The 15940-nt window shown below is 56.1% G+C and overlaps 3 protein-coding genes and 1 non-coding gene across 7 annotated transcripts in view; 1 reads left to right on the forward strand and 3 right to left on the reverse strand.

Annotated features, from left to right (window-relative positions):
- Positions 1 to 652: 652 nt before the first annotated feature.
- Positions 653 to 8120, reverse strand: RANBP1 (RAN binding protein 1). 2 transcript variants are annotated; one of them, XM_075534241.1, is made up of 6 exons: positions 7953 to 8120; positions 5234 to 5367; positions 3371 to 3528; positions 2526 to 2654; positions 1661 to 1726; positions 653 to 1077 (listed from the first exon to the last, which is right to left on the reverse strand). In XM_075534241.1, exons 1-6 carry the CDS (start codon positions 7965 to 7967, stop codon positions 941 to 943), a joined length of 639 nt encoding a protein of 212 aa, XP_075390356.1. In that variant the 5' UTR covers positions 7968 to 8120; the 3' UTR covers positions 653 to 940. The 2 variants fall into 2 exon arrangements, with proteins under 2 accessions (XP_075390356.1, XP_075390355.1); XM_075534240.1 differs by having other exon boundaries at positions 653 to 1080.
- LOC142430133 (small nucleolar RNA SNORA77) lies at positions 1501 to 1627 on the reverse strand. The gene has a single exon (XR_012780601.1). It is a non-coding gene; the product is annotated as a small nucleolar RNA SNORA77 (small nucleolar RNA).
- Positions 8121 to 8356: 236 nt separating the features above from the next.
- On the forward strand, positions 8357 to 12358 carry TRMT2A (tRNA methyltransferase 2A). Of its 2 annotated transcripts, none has more exons than XM_075534239.1 (12): positions 8357 to 8633; positions 8794 to 9338; positions 9445 to 9553; positions 9762 to 9943; positions 10085 to 10199; positions 10304 to 10416; positions 10493 to 10604; positions 11274 to 11396; positions 11486 to 11561; positions 11639 to 11755; positions 11832 to 11928; positions 12017 to 12358. In XM_075534239.1, exons 1-12 carry the CDS (start codon positions 8607 to 8609, stop codon positions 12228 to 12230), a joined length of 1830 nt encoding a protein of 609 aa, XP_075390354.1. In that variant the 5' UTR covers positions 8357 to 8606; the 3' UTR covers positions 12231 to 12358. The 2 variants fall into 2 exon arrangements, with proteins under 2 accessions (XP_075390354.1, XP_075390353.1); XM_075534238.1 differs by having other exon boundaries at positions 8359 to 8633; positions 10304 to 10419.
- A 130-nt stretch (positions 12359 to 12488) lies between these two features.
- Positions 12489 to 15940, reverse strand: part of DGCR8 (DGCR8 microprocessor complex subunit) — a 34571-nt gene continuing 31119 nt past the window's right edge. For both annotated transcript variants that reach the window (XM_075534237.1, XM_075534236.1), the window contains exons 13-14: positions 14455 to 14568; positions 12489 to 13585 (exon numbers count right to left, since the gene is read on the reverse strand). In XM_075534237.1, the coding sequence (XP_075390352.1) occupies positions 13502 to 13585; positions 14455 to 14568 (198 nt within the window). In that variant the 3' untranslated portion in view covers positions 12489 to 13501. The remainder of the gene's footprint in view (positions 13586 to 14454; positions 14569 to 15940) is intronic.

Below are 15940 nucleotides of genomic sequence, written 5' to 3' on the forward strand. Positions count from 1 at the left end.
TTGGAGTTAAGGAGCCCTGGTGGTGTTAGTGGGTTATGTGGCTGCTAAACTTAAGGTCAGTAGACGAGGTTTTCTACTGTCCATCTCAGAAACCCTGTCCTAGACTCCTTGAGTTCAAATCGACTTGATGGGGCAGTTGTTTGGTTTTTTTCCTTTAGTTTAGTGGTGCAAAGGTTGCAGCATCAGTTGCTCCTCTGGAGAAAGACAAGTTCGTCTGCTCCTGTATGGACTGACAGCCTCAGAGACCTAAGTAGTAGTTCTCCAGGACCACGAGGAGTTGGAATCAACTGGATGGTGGTCTCGCCTGCAGGAAAACTTCCCATTCCTTAGCAGCCTGAAGTCCCAGTTGGCCCTGGCTCCAGAGCACAGACGGGTTCTGCCTTGTTCACCTGGGTTCCCCAAGGGTCCCTTGCAGCCACTGGACTCCAGGCGCCCCACTGGCGTGGGACTTTTGACACACCCCAGCCCCAATAACCAGGAGTGCCCTAGCTTCCCCACCCCAAGCCAGCCCCTCAGCTGATGAGGGCAGTGGAACCAGCTGCAAGCCGCCACCTTTGCTGCCAGGAAAACACGACTCAGGCCTATAGCCCCGCCAGGCAACACTTGGGCACCTGAGCCAGGCAGCATGCATACACAGGCCACCCCTCCGGTGCAGTTATCAAATGCCATTTTTATTCTCTATTGTTGATGACTATAAATAAGTGTTTCCACTATGGAAAAAAAAAGTGAGCACAGTACATTTTCATGACTGGGGAATGGATTTTCTGAAATCGTCTTCGAGAGGACGAAGAAAAACAAAACAAAAAAAGTCTGGATGTTGGGAGTTCAAACTGCTTCATATAAAGTTCCTTGTAAACAAAACAGAATAAAAAATAGATTCAAAAGGAGGTGGGATAAAAAAATAAGGAAAAGAAAGGGAGAAGGGATAATATAAGCCCATTTATTGCTTCTCTTCCACCTTCTCCTTGGCCGGCTCGCCTTCAGGCGCCTTGGTCCCAGAAGCCTCTTCACTGTCCACCTGCACGGAGAGAGCTTCGAGCTTCTCAGCCACCTTCTCTGTGTCCGTCTTCGCGGCCCCTGCTGAAAGACACTGTGAGCAACAGGCTGGACGCATGGCACTGCTACGAGGTGCCAGTGTCACCATCCCGTCTGGCTCCCCGCACCGGTTCCAGCCACAGAAAGGATGTGGTCACTACGGTGCCTTCCTCATCTGGTGAGCTGCCGGCCATAGGTGGCACAGGCTGAGGGTGTCAGAAACAGCTAGGGACAAACGCCCCGTAAGTCTTTTGTCTACCATGATTGTGACAGGTTATCTCTAGGACAAGCCTGTCTTCGTCCGCCACAACTGGCTGAAACCCCAGCCCCACCCCAGGGCCAGGAGTCTTTCGCTTTTTGCGGCCACTACCTGGCCCAAGCAAACACTGCACGCAGGCTGGGATTCCAGCCTCAACTCCCCACACCAACTCCCCGCCCCAGACCCAGCAGGTGCCCGCTGGACGCACACATGTCCCCGGGGAGCTGTAGCGCCTCAGATAGGCCAAGACACTCACAGCCAGCCGGGAGGTTTCTCTGGCAGACAGAAAAAGCACCTGGCTGAGGTTGGCAGCCGGGTGCAGAGTGTGTCTGCAGGGAGCCCCCGCCACCCCCAGCAGCGAGTCACCTTTCTTTTCTCTCTCTTCAATCTCTTTCCTGCACTCTTCAAACTTTGTTTTGAATTTCTGTGCATCTGACGAGAGAAGAGAGACATCGGGCTTCAGTCCCGGCGAAGGTGGTGCATTCTGACCCGGCGAAGTGCGGCTCACACTCAGGGCCTTAAGGACAAGCTGGACTACCTGATTGTGACTTGGGCTTCCCCACCTTGACCGCCCAGGGACTGTCTGCCTCCTGCCTCCCGACTCACCCAAGACTGGGCAACTCTCTCCCTTCATGAGATTCCGGGACAACTCTGGACAGCAGATAAAAACGGGCTATCTTGGGCCACCAGGTGGGCATCTTTCCATAGGAGGGCCCTCTTCTGGGTTGCTGCACCAGGCCACACGCCTATCCCACCTGGTCCCTCCAGAGCCACTGGGCACAGCATTTAAGAAACCAGGATAGGAACTCTGAAAAGACCCCTAATTGGGGAGAGCTCGGCCCAAGCCCTGAACATCAGATGAGTATGCACAAGACGTGCAGCTGGCCATGGCCATGGTCATGGGCAGGGGGTGGGGTCCGTCCCGCAGGCTGGGCTCCAGTTCTAGAACTGAAGAAATGTTAGGTTAACTAGGAGGCTAATGTGCCTAGTTTCCTTGTCCTGGCAAGATTGTCAAAATGTCTCTGGTGCTTAGAGGACACTCCATGACTTAGACCTGCTCTCATGCCATGTCACTTCCTGCTAATTCTGAACCCCACTTTCCGCGAAACAACCACATTTCCAAGGTTTTAAAAGTTGGTGGGGGAAACTCCAGCAACTAATTCCACTGTTCCACGAACTTTCTGGCTCCCCAGCAAGCCCCTCCCCACCTTCCACCAGCCACCAAGCGTACTTTCAGCATTGAGAAACCGGATGGCGAGCAGCTCTGGCTTGGGGCACTCATCGGCAAAGTCGGCATGGGTGTTCCAGACCCAGGCTCGGTCACTGCCTGCATTCGGCTTCAGCTCCATCAGCGGTGTGACTGGGCGAGGAGAGAGGCAAGAACCGTGAGTCCTGTGGAGACCGCCCGAGGTGTTCCCTCCACTGGGCACGGCAGGCCCTCATCTGACTGGCTGCCCCACAGTAGCCTGGGGTGGAAGTGTGGCCATGGGAGGTGAACTCAGGAGGAAGGAGAGCCAGAAGCCTTCAGACGCTCCCAGCCCGCCACTCTCCAGAGACTACAGTGGACCAGAGACCCCTCACGAGAGGCCTGGGTCTCAGAATGCTGAGCCCTGGCCACACCCACCCCAGATCTCTGCACAGGACACCATCCCTGGAGCGGCACCTGGGGCTGGCAGCCATTAGGTCTCTCTGCCCACACTGGTGCCCGCGCCCCAGCTCCCACTTCCCTTCCTCTGAACACACCCCATCCTGCCCGGCCTTATGTGCCCAAGGGACAACTGTGACTCTCACCCAAAAAACTACCTGCCTCTGGCCCAGGCTTTGGGGAAACTGCCCACCAGGACCTCCTGCGCATAAATATGTCCAGTAAAAGCAGGTGCTGACTGCATGAAACCAAGGAAAGAGCCCTGAAGTCGCCAGTCACTTCTGAGATTCACAGTCTGCAATGCCAAGGCAGAGGTCTCCACCACCAGCTAGGTCTCCAAGGTCAGCCTCACATTGGACACCTGGGCCAGGGCACTCAACACACAGACCCCCTGCGGGGCGCCCCCTCAGCCCAGCAGCGCTGGCACCTACTGTAGTGGTTGGCACATATCTTCAGGGTCTTGTCCCTGCGCATGAGCAAGCGGATGCTCCCCTTCTCCTTGTGCTTCAGGAGCTTCACGTCGCCCGTTCCCCGCTCCTTCCACTCTGGGAGGTCGTTCTCCGAGGCGAAACGGTACAGCTTTGCTCGCCTGAGTGAGAAACAGAGCACACAGCATAAGACTCACTTCACGTTGTCACAAACCTCCCTTTTCAACCCCCACCGGGCAGCAGAAGTTAGCTTTAGCAGTGTTTCCAAACCCTTATCACTTTGTATCAACCTTCCATTTGCTAAGAGTTTCAAAGAAACAATCACAGCGGCAACACTCCCCAGTGGTCACGAGCAGCACAGGCGGGCCAGTGAGCTAGACCAGGCCAGACCAGAAGAGGGTGCCTCTTTCTGGATACCATACACAGGCCTCTGCTAGGGCACCCACCACCCTCACTCTGGCCCGGTACCCCAATTTCCTGCCCAGGCATACCACCACCTGTCCGTCCACTGCCAAGCAGCCTTCTTAACAATATACACCCTGGTCCCCTAGAGATCCTGCCAGGAGCCTTCATCTCAGGGTTACTCCCAATAACTCCACCCCACCCCCACCCTACTGTTCCTTCCAGGGGGGTTTTGGACAGAGTGCGTGCATAACATCAACTCTACCAAGAGTATGAAGTGCAGTGGGTTAAGCACTGGGCTGCTAACCACAAGGCTTGTGGTTCAAGCCAACTAGCTGCTCTGGAAAAAGGTGAGACCGCCAGCTCCAGGAATAGGGCTGCTGAGTGGGGACCCATTGGACAGCAACAGGTTTGGGTTTTGGTGTCCTCACGAAGTTCCTGAACAAGACAAGGCAGCCCCTGGGGCTGTACCTGAGTGAGGACCAACGTGCAGGTTGGTCTCCACTTCCCGCAGAAGGCACACCATCCACCCCCCACAAGGCAAGAGCTGTAGCCTCATTTCTGGCAAGATAGCGCTCCAGCAAGCCAGTCTTCAGGACATACACCGTTCCCCGAGGGAGACCCAAGGAGCATGAGTGCTCTCCTTCCGCAGTCTGGAGGTGGGTTCTCCCAGCTCCCACCCTTGAATAGGCGGGGTCCTGGGGTAGTGACTGGTCTCTGCTTCCCCCCCTGCACTCCAAAGCAATCAGGGGTGCTTGATAGGGATAGGGATGTGACTGCATCTTGGGAAGGATTTGGGGGCTCGGAGGCTCCACTAAGGTGGAAAGGAAAAACCCACACACCCCCTTCTTCCCTTGCCTCCCTGCCCGTGAGCTCTGGTGATTCTGGAACATGCGTCAGTCACAATTGGCCCAAGTGGCGGTGCTGAGACTTTGTTGGGTGGGCTACTGTAGACATCACAACACGAGGTCAGGCTCACTGGCCTTTCTTTAAAACCACACCTGCTGTAGGCTTCTGGGAAAGCCACCAGGATGGCTACCCACCCATCCCTTTGCTCCACCCTCAGCCCTGGTCTGACAGCAGGCGGGAACACTTCCTCTGAGTCAAGCTGCCCAAAGGGTCCAAAAAGATGCCCTGCTCAGTCCAGGAAGGGAGCTGGGAGCCCAGGTCCCGGTAAACATGGCTCAAATGCAGGCAGGCTTGGTAATGGCAATGGTGAATTTCTATCTGGGACCCCTGGTAAAATCCCAGACCCTCTACTCAAACACCTCAAACCTGCCACCAGAGTCAACGGTGACTCACAGCGAGCCTGCAGGATGGAGAAGCGCTCCCTAGGGTTTCTGAGACTGTCCGCCTTTAGAGGGAGCGGAAGGCTTCATCTGTTGCTCTGTGCCTCATCCCTGCACTCTGGCGTGCTTTCAAACACCTCAGGTTCCACTAGAAGGGTCTTGGGCGCTGACTCACATTTTAAAAAGCTCTTCTTCATCTTCCTCCAGCGTCTTAATTTCTTGTTCGGGTAGGGAAACAATTGGCTCGAACTGGGGGTCGTGGTTAGACTCATCTATATTTTCGGTGGTGTCCCGATCCTCGTGCAAATCCTGCAGAGAGAACAAGGTGCCCCCACGGACCCCCGGCTCCAGACTGAGTGTGGGCCTCACCCTGCCAACCCTGAGCTGTTGACACCCAGACGTGTGCACTAAAAGCTGAGCTCCAGAGTCACCCCACGGGACGGCCGGCCCTTCAAAAGGGTGGTGGGAAATACAATTCCAAGTTGTCTTGAAGCCCCCTTGCCAAGAGGGGTGTGCTGGATTGCAGTCCCTTTTTTGGGTACCCAAGGCAGGCCAACAGACGGGGGTGCCTGAGACTCAGCCTCCCATGAACTGAATGGCCAGGGCGCAACCCACTCAAGTCGCTGAACCTGTTTCCTATCTGCACAATGCAGACTAGGTCAGAACCATGGAGGACCTTGAGGAGCACGTCACTCTTAGGAGAGCAAAGTAACCCCTGGGCTTCGCTCCGGTTGGACATATTCACTCTTGTTTATGAGAAAAAACAGAACCCAGAATGTGCCATGAATGCTGGTCTCTTTCCTCTAAAAGGTAAAAACAAAGCAAAGCAAAACGAGGCGTTACTCAAACGGAATTCACAATTGCCAGCAATTTTACCTTGCCTTGGAAAGTGAAGGTGACCAATCTCAAAAGAAGAAAAGATCTCGTGCATGCGTGTGTGGAAATAGGAACGCACCACCAAAGCAGCCGGACGTTTAGTCACACCAGTGCAGCTAAAGCAACCAAGAGCTGCGCTAGTCAAAAATGCCAAGAGGCCGGTCTACCACCTGCTGAGGCGATTCTGTAACTGGTGAAAAACCACACCAAGGTGATCGCGCTGTCCCAGCGACCCACGTGCAACAGAATGCAACACTCCCTGGACCTGCGCCGTCCCCCAAGTGCTGCTGCGCTGGAGTCCACTGCTACTGCAGCCACACCGTCCATCTACCTTTCCCAAGGACGTGCCTCTTTCTGCTGCCACTCTATTTACCAAGCAGAACATCCTTCTCTGGGGACTGGCCCCCCTTGGTGGTGTGTTGTAGGCACTGAAGACACAATCACGCTCAGTTAGAATACACGAGAGTAAAGAACTAAGTATTGCTACAAAAGTCACAAGTAATACAAACAAACCAAAAAGGACTCAGCGCTATTGCTCCTCAAGCTGTTCTCCACGTCAGCTTATTTGTGTCTAAAAGGTAAACGCTTCCCCTCCAAAAGCAGACAGTTGAGGACCCTTGAGGGACTCAATCACGCCCCCCTTTCAAGGTTCTTTGCGTTTGGGAAGCAAAAGGATGTCTAAAGAGGCAAGCACAGGGCTGTGGGTAGGTGAGGTCAGGTTTTCAAATGAAACTCTTGCAGGAAAGTCCTTGCTACCCTTTAAGAACAAGCAGATACATTGCCTTTTCCTCACTAACAGTTTATTTTCTTAGAACTACTTTCCAATATGCCCATGATCATCCTACATTCTTTTAGAAAATCCTTAAGAGGATCCCTTTGGGATCCCCCAAACCAGTTACCATAAAACCTTCTGAGCCAACCTCTCCGCCTTGAATTTAAATGGCCCAGGAGCTCTCTGAAGCCAGTTTTGAAGCCCTTTTTCGTTTTTGGAAAGTACTCTAAAGGAGAGTAATGAAGTGCATTACTGAGAACTTGATCAATCCTACTTAATTATGCTTTGTTTGGGATAAACCCAAGCATGTATGAACGGGAGCCCTAAGCACAAGCCCACCCATAAGAGCACGGAGGCAAAGGCTGCTTCCCCAGAGCATTTAAAAGCCTCGTGAAGCACACTTGCACTGACACAACCAGATGAAGTCGCCATGACTCAGAATCGACTCCATGTCAACTTTTTATTTTTTATTCCGAGTGGTTCTCAAATTTGAAACCTAGACTCCTTTTCACAATAAAAAAAAAACCTTCCTGATGATGTTTAAGAAAGGAAGAAAAAAAAGAGGTTGCACAAATAACAAATTGTACCAAGTACAACTTACAGGAATTTAAAATACAAAGGGTCGGGATTTGGGGAACACGTGACTTGGCAAGGCAAAAAGTGCTAAGATGCACGCAGGCACAAGCTGGGGGAAAAAGTAAAAGCCCTTTTCTCCGGTTTGTTCAACAGCACACTGCGGTTCCGCAGCCGTGCAGGCTTAGACGGCCAACAAAGCCGCGGCCGCCCCGGGCCGAGCTTCCGCTCGCAGAGGCCTACTTCGGGCAGATCGCCGCAGGACAGAATGAATGAAGGGCTGCGTGGGCGGCACAGGACACGGGGGTGCGCGATCCCAAGAAATTCCGCAAGTGGGCCGCGCCAGAGTACACTGGGAGCCCAGCGCCAGCCATGGGGGGCTGCTCCGCGCTCCGCGGGAGAAGGGAGCCCTCCCGCCCTGCCTGTGATTCTTCCAGCAGCCCCAAGGTCACTCGGGGGCCCCCAAAGCCCCTAGGCCCCGTGCACTACGGGCCTCCAGGCCGCGCACCCCGCAGCCCTGAGGCTGCGCCCCTGAGGCCCGCGCCCCGTAGGCCCCGCGGCCACAGGCAGGCGGGGGTTGGCAGCAACGGCGCGGGACCGCCCACGTGGCCGCCGATCGCGGCCCTGGCCCCTCGGTCCCCTCCGCCCCGACCCCGCCCGTGTCCGGCCCCACCTTGGTGGCCGCCATGGGGATGCGGCGGCGGCGACGTGGGCTCGACTGGTGCGGTCGTCGCTGGCTCCGTGGCCTCTCAGCAGCTGGCCGTCGCTCCTTCCCTCCGCGTCTGGCGCCGGCGCCTCCCGCCCGCCTGCTTTTCACTCCGCCCCACGACCCGAACCCTGACCCCTGACCCCGGCGGCGGGAAACGCGACGCGATTCAAAACCTGCGCAGCTTTATTGACTCCTGCTGAGGACACTTATTGTCCGGCCCGCCCCGCGCTTCCCGCCAAAACGCGCGCAGCGCATGCTCGCTCCGGGAGCGCGCACTCCCGGCGGCCCCTGCGTCCACTTCCGCCCTGAGGTGCGTCCTCTCCGCACGCGCGTAGCGCTCCGGGGGCGGGGGATCGGCGCCGCCCAGACGTGATGACATTAACGGAAGCCTGCACAATAAGCGGGCCGCGGTGGCTCGCGCTGGCTCACGGGATAGCTGACTACGCTCCAGATGGGTCGGCGCGAGCCCCAGGCGGATAGTGGGTGCAGACCCACGCCGGAGACCCAAGCCTGGGCCGTGAGGCTTCGAGTCCCCTTGCCCGCCCGCGCTGTGGCTCGCGCTCACCGAGTGTCTCCCGTAAGCCAGGTCTGAGGACGTGGCAGCAAAGCGGCCATCGGATGATGAGTGACACGCTCGAGCACCAGGTAAAACGAAGGAAGATCGGGGCGGGAAAACGGGTGACTTGGGGTTGGGGGAGCGAAGGGGATGGCTGCATGCGAGGCTGGGGGCCGGATCAAGTGGAGGTGAGTTGCTGAGCGCAACGCGCAACGCGGGAACTAGTAGCCCCTGCTAACCTCCGCATAGGACCCGGAGCCCATGGAGGGCGACGGCCAGCACGGCGGCAGTGCCCTGGGCAGCCCCGCAGCTTCAAGCTCCCGGGAGGAGGCAGGCGCGGCAGCGGAGCCGGTCCCGGGCCTCTACGGCTACATCAGGGACGACCTGTTCACCTCGGAGATCTTCAAGCTGGAGCTACAGAACGTGCCGCGCCACGCTAGCTTCAGCGACGTCCGCCGCTTCCTGGGCCGATTCGGCCTGCAGCCGCACAAGACAAAACTCTTCGGTCAGCCACCATGCGCTTTTGTGACCTTTCGTAGCGCGGCAGAACGTGACAAGGCCCTGCGTGTGCTGCATGGTGCCCTGTGGAAAGGCCGCCCGCTGAGCGTGCGCCTGGCCCGGCCCAAAGCAGACCCCATGGCCAAGAAGCGGCGGCTGGAAGGGGAGGGGGAGTCACAAGCAGCTCCGGTCCCACACGTGGCGGACGTGGTAACCCCGCTCTGGACGGTGCCCTACGCCGAACAGCTAGAGCAGAAGCGGCTAGAGTGTGAGCAGGTGCTGCAAAGGTTGGCCAAGTGAGTAGACCAGGAGCTGGGGCCTGCGCTGTGCAGATGAATGTGGGTGTTCCCTTCAGGATTCTGGGCAAAGGGTGCTTAACGGTGGTCCAATCTCCTCCCTTAGGGAAATTGCAAGCACCAACCGGGCACTTTTGCCCTGGCTGTTCGCACAGAGGCACAAGCACAACAAGGCCTGCTGTCCACTGGAGGGGGTCCAGCCGTCACCCCTGCAGGTCAGACAGCCCATCCCGTATGCTTTCCAAAGCTCCGTTTGTCTGGTCCCTGCGTCCCTTTCCTCTGCTTCATGTATCCTCCCCAAACTCATCACTGTTGAGGTTGAGGGCTGGTTGACAGCCAGTCCTATGGGAGGCCCCGGTCCCATTCATGACCAGTCAGGGTGAGGTCAGGCATGGCTCACTCTCTGCCCCTCTCACCGTGCAGACCGAGTATCGGAACAAATGTGAGTTTCTGGTCGGCGTAGGGGTCGACGGAGAGGACAATACTGTTGGCTGCCGGCTGGGCAGGTACAAGGGTGGGACATGTGCTGTGACAGCACCGTATGACACCGTGCACATCCCAGAGGCCACTAAACAGGTGGTGAGAACTTTCCAGGAGTTTATCCGGTGAGGACTCGACTGGGCTGGGAGGAAAGGGTCCTGCCCTGGTGGGGGGCTGGGAGACAAGCAGGGTGGGCAGCATTCCCATCCTTAGCCAGCAGAAACCGGGGGCTCCACTCGCGCTCAGGGCTGCTCTCCACTTTACAGGTCCACCCCATACTCTGCATACAACCCGGAGACATACGCAGGGCACTGGAAGCAGCTCACTGTGCGGACCAGCCGCCGAGGCCAGGCCATGGCCATTGCTCACTTCCACCCCCAGGTACCAGGTGGAGTGGCCCTGCAAGGGACAGGGCACCCTGGGCCCAGACATCCCAAGAGTGATCCGAGCCTTTCTAACCAGGTTTTTTCTGCCACCCACTCCAGAAACTAAGCCAAGAGGAACTGGCGGAACTAAAGGCCTCCCTTGCACAACATTTCATGGAAGGGCCAGGCAAGGCCAGTGGTGTGACCTGCCTGTACTTCGTGGAGGAGGGACAGCGGTGAGGAGTCCGCAGTGGGCAGGGTGGGTCCTTCCAAGGCTGCTGACCCTGACCTGTCTACCCCCACCCACAGAAAGAACCCCAGCCAGGAGGGGGTACCATTGGAACATGTGGCTGGGGACCGGTACATCCATGAGGACCTGCTGGGCCTGACCTTCCAAATCTCCCCCTACGCATTCTTCCAGGTTGCTCCATCTTCCTGGGGGGGGGGGTGAGGGGCAGTTTTGGGTGGGTGAAGCTAACCAGGGGGAGTCCCCCTTATAGAAAGCTTACAAAGAACATTCAAACAAGGGAGCTGCTAGGTAAGGACTACAAGATGGTAAAGTCTCTTGAAGGCCCATGTCTTGAGATTGTGCAAAAGGCCGGGCAATCTACTTCTTTAAAACTAGCCCTTAAAAGCCCCAGGGAGCCCAGCTCACTTCTAACACAAGTCACTGCAAGTTGGCATCAGCTTCATGGCAACCAGGTTTTGAAGCCCTTATGTGGCCAGCTGTCCACATAGATGTATTTTCAAGGGGATGGTAAAGACCGGCCCCTCATGTACTCAGCCCACTCCTGACCAGGGGATGCCCAGGTAGCCTTGTACTTGATGATGCCCTTGTAGGTAGCCACTGCTGCCAGAATAGGGGACAGGGCAGGTGGTGGCTCTTTTGTGACACTGAGGGGATGAGGCAGACCTGTTGGCGCTGACACTTTTTAGGAATCGGGGGTGGGGTCTGAAGCCAATTGCCTGGTGTCCAGTGGCTAGTAGGGTGGGACCTATGGGCTGAGATATACCAAGGCAGGGGGGCATGGGATACTGAGAACTCGGGCCCCAGGGCTGCTCTGACATCTGGGTGCTGTGGCTCCTGCAGGTCAATACCCCAGCTGCTGAGGTGCTCTACACGGTCATCCAGGACTGGGCTATGCTGGACGCAGAGAGCACAGTGCTGGACGTGTGCTGCGGCACTGGCACCATTGGCCTGGCCCTGGCCCAGGTGAGCTCCTGCCCCACCCAAGCTCCATTGTTGCCCACCCACCTGGGGGGAGCCTATTGGATGGGAACCCCTGCCCTATCATGTTTCAGAGGGTGAAGAGGGTCATTGGGATTGAGCTCTGCCAGGAAGCTGTGCAGGACGCAAGAGTCAACGCCCACATGAACGGTGAGCAGAGCTACCAGACATGAGGTAGGCCTGGAGGCTTGGTCTCTGGGGCTTAGTGCCACCCTACCATCCTGCAGAGCTCAGCAATGTGGAGTTCCACTGTGGGAGGGCAGAAGACCTGGTGCCCAACCTGGTCAGCCGGCTGGGCCCCCAGCAGATTGTGGCTATCCTGGATCCCCCTCGTGCTGGGCTACGTGAGTAACCACCTCCATTTTAGTGGGGTGTAGGGTCCAAACCTTGAGGTAACCCAGCCCCACCTCCCTCACTCAGATTCCAAGGTGATCCTGGCCATGCGCAGAGCAGCCAACCTGAAGCGGCTCCTGTATGTCTCCTGCAACCCCCGTGCGGCCATGGGCAATTTTGTGGAGTGAGTACCAGCATGTGGGTGAGCAGGGTCTTCCCCAGGGGCCTCTGGATCAGCCCCGTGATTCTAATCCACATCCCTTCCATTCCAGCCTCTGCCGTGCCCCTTCTAACCGGGTGAGGGGATCTCCTTTCCGGCCAGTCAAGGCTGTGGCAGTGGACTTGTTCCCACAAACCCCACATTGTGAGATGCTCATCCTGTTTGAGAGGGTGGAGCCTTCAAACGGCGCAGGACCCCTAGACCCTCCCCCAGTACTCCCACCAGCCTCCTCCCCCACAGATGGCACATCCCAGGAAGCTTCTTAAACCCACTGTAGGAGCCAGGCCCACCCAACATTCTGGGAGTGGGAGAGCTAGATGCCCCAGCTCCCCCACCCACGCCTGCTTTGTCTAGCAGGATCCCACAGGGCTGTAATAAAAAGTTGAACCAGGCAGTGCGTCATCTGTGGTGGACCTAAGACTGGCACAGGGGGAGCCTGCCCAACTCCTGGTCCTTAAGTGATATACATGGCAGCTGTCCTGGCCCGCCCCGAAGTGGTTTGAGGAAAGAGACAGCAGGCAGTGTTCTTGGGACAGTCTTGATTTATGGGGTCAACCCCACAGGCTTCCCTCACAGGCAGGGCAGGAGCCATCCAGATCACCACAGGCTATGCTGCACAGAACCCCCCTCCAAGAGGCTGGCCTTACAGGAAACTGCTAGAAGCTTTGGTTCACCAGGACTGTTCACAGCTAGTCAGAAGCAAGCATAGAGCTTACAGGTCAATGGAGAAGCCCATGTCCGACCCATGAGCCAAAAGGAGGGCTTCACTGTGGGTGCCCTAGTCCACCTGGTGCAGACTATGAGCACCACCAGCAGCACCTGTGGGGGTGGCCCTGGGCTTCTGCTGCAGCACCCACCAAAGGTGCACTTGGCACCCCTACAGACAGGCACCTGGGAGCCTGGTGTGCAGTGCACAAATGGGTTGCCCTGAAGGTCTATGTTACCACTTTCTTCAACATCTGGAATCCATGTGCTAAAATGCCTCAATTCTGTTTATAGTTGTTACATTCTCCCACACGTACCAACATCTCTCTCCAAATGGTAAAATATCAGAAATGTTTTAAAAATGGACAGATGAAGCCAAGTGTGCAAGAAACATTTGTAAAAAATCCCCCGAGGCAGTGGAGGTAAAGGACACACTGGCCTAGGGGCTACAGAGCTGAGGGTGCCCCCACTGGTCCAGGAGTCTCAGAACCCTTCTGATGTAAAGCCTGTGCTCGGCTCCTCAATGATGTGGTAGCATGATGGTTTCAGAGAGATGGGGACAAGAGTGGCCAGGCTCGCTGTGCGTGTTACTTTCTCAGCATCTGTCATTGCCCACCATGGCACAATTGGGGTGAGAGTCCCTCCATCTGCTCAGTGATGCTGCAACCTTCAAGGAGAAGGCGCATGCCCATCTTGTGCCTACAGCTGTCCTTGCGCCAGAGCCACTGCCCTTCTGGACACCAGCTGTGTGGGGAGCTGAGGCTGGAGACTGCCACTGCACTGAGGGGTGTATGACTGCAGTGGTGGCCCCCATGCCTCAGCCCAGTGCCCCTCACACATCCACGGTGCACAGGGGCTCGCTACCAGGCTGAGCGGATGCCACAATGGTCATCTTAGGCTTCTTCCGGGTCTCCTCCTGGAAGAACAAGGAGATGAAGAGTGTGGAAGAGGATGTATTGGAGGGAGACCCCAGCAAAGCAGGGCTAGGAGGTACTTCTGAGCCCAAGGGGCATCACTGTCCCATAGTGCCAAAGTAGGGGTACACTGAGTCCACCCCATGTGTGTCTGTTCCCATCCACCACCTCTCCTTGCCACAGCCAGGATCTGGAGCCCCAGGCCTGCCCCCAGTCCAAGGCCTAGAGCCCTCTGAGCCCCACAGCCTTTTCCTAACCCAAGACAGGCACACCACCACCCCACTGCCTCCAGGATCATGAGCAGTCAGTGCCTATACATCGGGGACACCACCACTGCCCTAACAAGCCACCCCTGGCCTCTGTTCCTAGTGTTCCTCTTGGGGTGGTGAACCAGAGGTGGCTTAAAGAACCTTCTTGGCCACGGGCTCCCTGAACCACAGTCTGGCACGATCTCTCAAGAACTGCCGAGGGCCTGAGGAAGAAAATGGTCCAGCACAGCTGTGTAGAGCAGGCTAGCGAGTTTACAGGACATGGACCCGGGCAGGTGTGGTACCCTCACACTACAATGTTTACCCTGAATCTGCAGAGAAGGCACAGCCGCCAGCTCCCTGAAAACAAAGCACTTTGAGTCTACACAAGCTGTAGGAAAGGATCAAGGAAAAGCCGATCTCATCTGAATGACCAGAGGGAGAAGTCTTTAAGGATACAAGGAATCAGTGACAGACCAACATAGGAGTGGAATTTCCCTCCCAAATGCCAGAGACGGGGAAACCTGCTGCTGTCAGAAGGAAAAAGGGGAAGAGAGAGGTGAAGTCCTTGGCACTGACAGGAGGCTGCTGTGGGTCTCAAACCTCAGGCTCCAGACACTCACCCTCTCCTCTGCCAGCTTCTTCATTTCCTCCTGCAGCTTGTTCAGGATGTGGAGATTAGGCTTATTCTTCTTGGCGTACTGCTGGAGCTCGATCACGCTCTTGTCTGAGGTCTCCTGCCAAGTGCACAGAGGCCTGCCTCATTCTGGAAGGCCCTCTGCGCTGTCTGCTGGCCTGTCCCCAGGTGCTGCTGCTAATATCCTGACCCCCCACTCAGAGCAGAGCAGGGAACCGGATCCTTAGTCTCCAATAGTCACCCCAGGTGGTCATGGGATGGGGAGGTCAGTGGTCACTGCCCCCACAACCCTCAGCTAGAAGACCTGGAGCTAGCCATACTGTCTAGGGATGAATGCCCCAGCGCAGGGGCCTCAAGGAGCCAGCCACCCCACAACCCAGGAGCTGAGTACTTGGTACCCGCTATAATGTGCAGGCCAAGAACCAGTTGTCCTCTGCCCTTTGGTCTTAAACCATCTTGATCGGAATAATTGACTGTATGAAGCCAAGAGAGCAATACTTCCTCAACCAAAGGAAACAGGAGGAAGGAGTGGGGGTGGGGTGGAGGACACTGACTGTGCAGGGCATCAGGGCTCGGGGTCAGCTCACAGCCTCTTTACAGACCAGTTCCCACCCAGGCAGAACCAAGTACGTTCTGGTTTTCCCCTCAGAAGCTGAGATTCCAAGAAAGCCAGGCTGGATTTAAATTTAAATTGAGTTTCCTTAACAAGGGGACTTCAGAAAGCGTGGAAAACAAATTGAAAGGTGGAACTTTTTTCTGCCAGCTTTTGAATCCCTGGCATATCTTGTAGTAGCTGGAAGCCTACTGGGGCCACAATAGGTGTGTGCCCTTCACCCAAAGTGGGTGAAAGGCAGCAGTCACGTTCAATACTCCTCTCCTGGGTGCCAGCTCCACTGCCTGAGTGAGGCCCAGGGCAGCAGGACAGACACAATCCTGACATACCTGGTCCTCAGACCTAGCCTCTACTATCCTGGGGTACAGTAACCCTGATGGCTTAAGCAGCCTCCCAGTACCCTAAATACTTCCCACTCCATCACAAAAACACAGACCTAACACAATGATACTGGTGGAAATCAGATTTTGACAGTTAACTCACTCACTGCCAGGACATCACTTCTGACTCAGCAACCCTATGAACTGAGGAAAAAGACTCCTGCAGGTTGAAGGCTATAACTTCTTATAGGAGAAAGAACAGTTCTCACAGGAGTAGAGAGCCATCTTTTTCTGTGGAGTGGCTGTTGGGTTTAAAGCACTAGCCTATCGGTTAGCAGTCCAACACATAACCCACACCACCAGCAGAAATGGCAACTGAGGCAAGATCTACCTGTGGTCTTCAGTTAAAAAATTAACACAAGCTTCTGAGTAGTGCCAACCACAAAACACACACACACCACATACATACCATACACAATAAACACAGCACATACATATGTACCACACAGAAAGGAAACTAGGCCAGAAGCTGAGGTACG

The sequence above is a fragment of the Tenrec ecaudatus genome, chromosome 16, assembly GCF_050624435.1.
Source record: "Tenrec ecaudatus isolate mTenEca1 chromosome 16, mTenEca1.hap1, whole genome shotgun sequence".
Taxonomy (NCBI): Eukaryota; Metazoa; Chordata; class Mammalia; order Afrosoricida; family Tenrecidae; genus Tenrec; species Tenrec ecaudatus.

Coding starts and splice junctions, on each gene's coding strand:
- RANBP1 (XM_075534240.1), bottom strand. Junction 2,655..3,370: donor GATATGTGCCAACCACTACA/GTAGGTGCCAGC, acceptor CTCCTCGCCCAG/TCACACCGCTGATGGAGCTG. Junction 1,727..2,525: donor CCGGTTTCTCAATGCTGAAA/GTACGCTTGGTG, acceptor TTCTCTCGTCAG/ATGCACAGAAATTCAAAACA.
- TRMT2A (XM_075534238.1), top strand. CDS start 8,607: ATGATGAGTGACACGCTCGAGCACCAG. Junction 9,554..9,761: donor TCCAGCCGTCACCCCTGCAG/GTCAGACAGCCC, acceptor CTCACCGTGCAG/ACCGAGTATCGGAACAAATG. Junction 11,756..11,831: donor TCCCCCTCGTGCTGGGCTAC/GTGAGTAACCAC, acceptor TCCCTCACTCAG/ATTCCAAGGTGATCCTGGCC.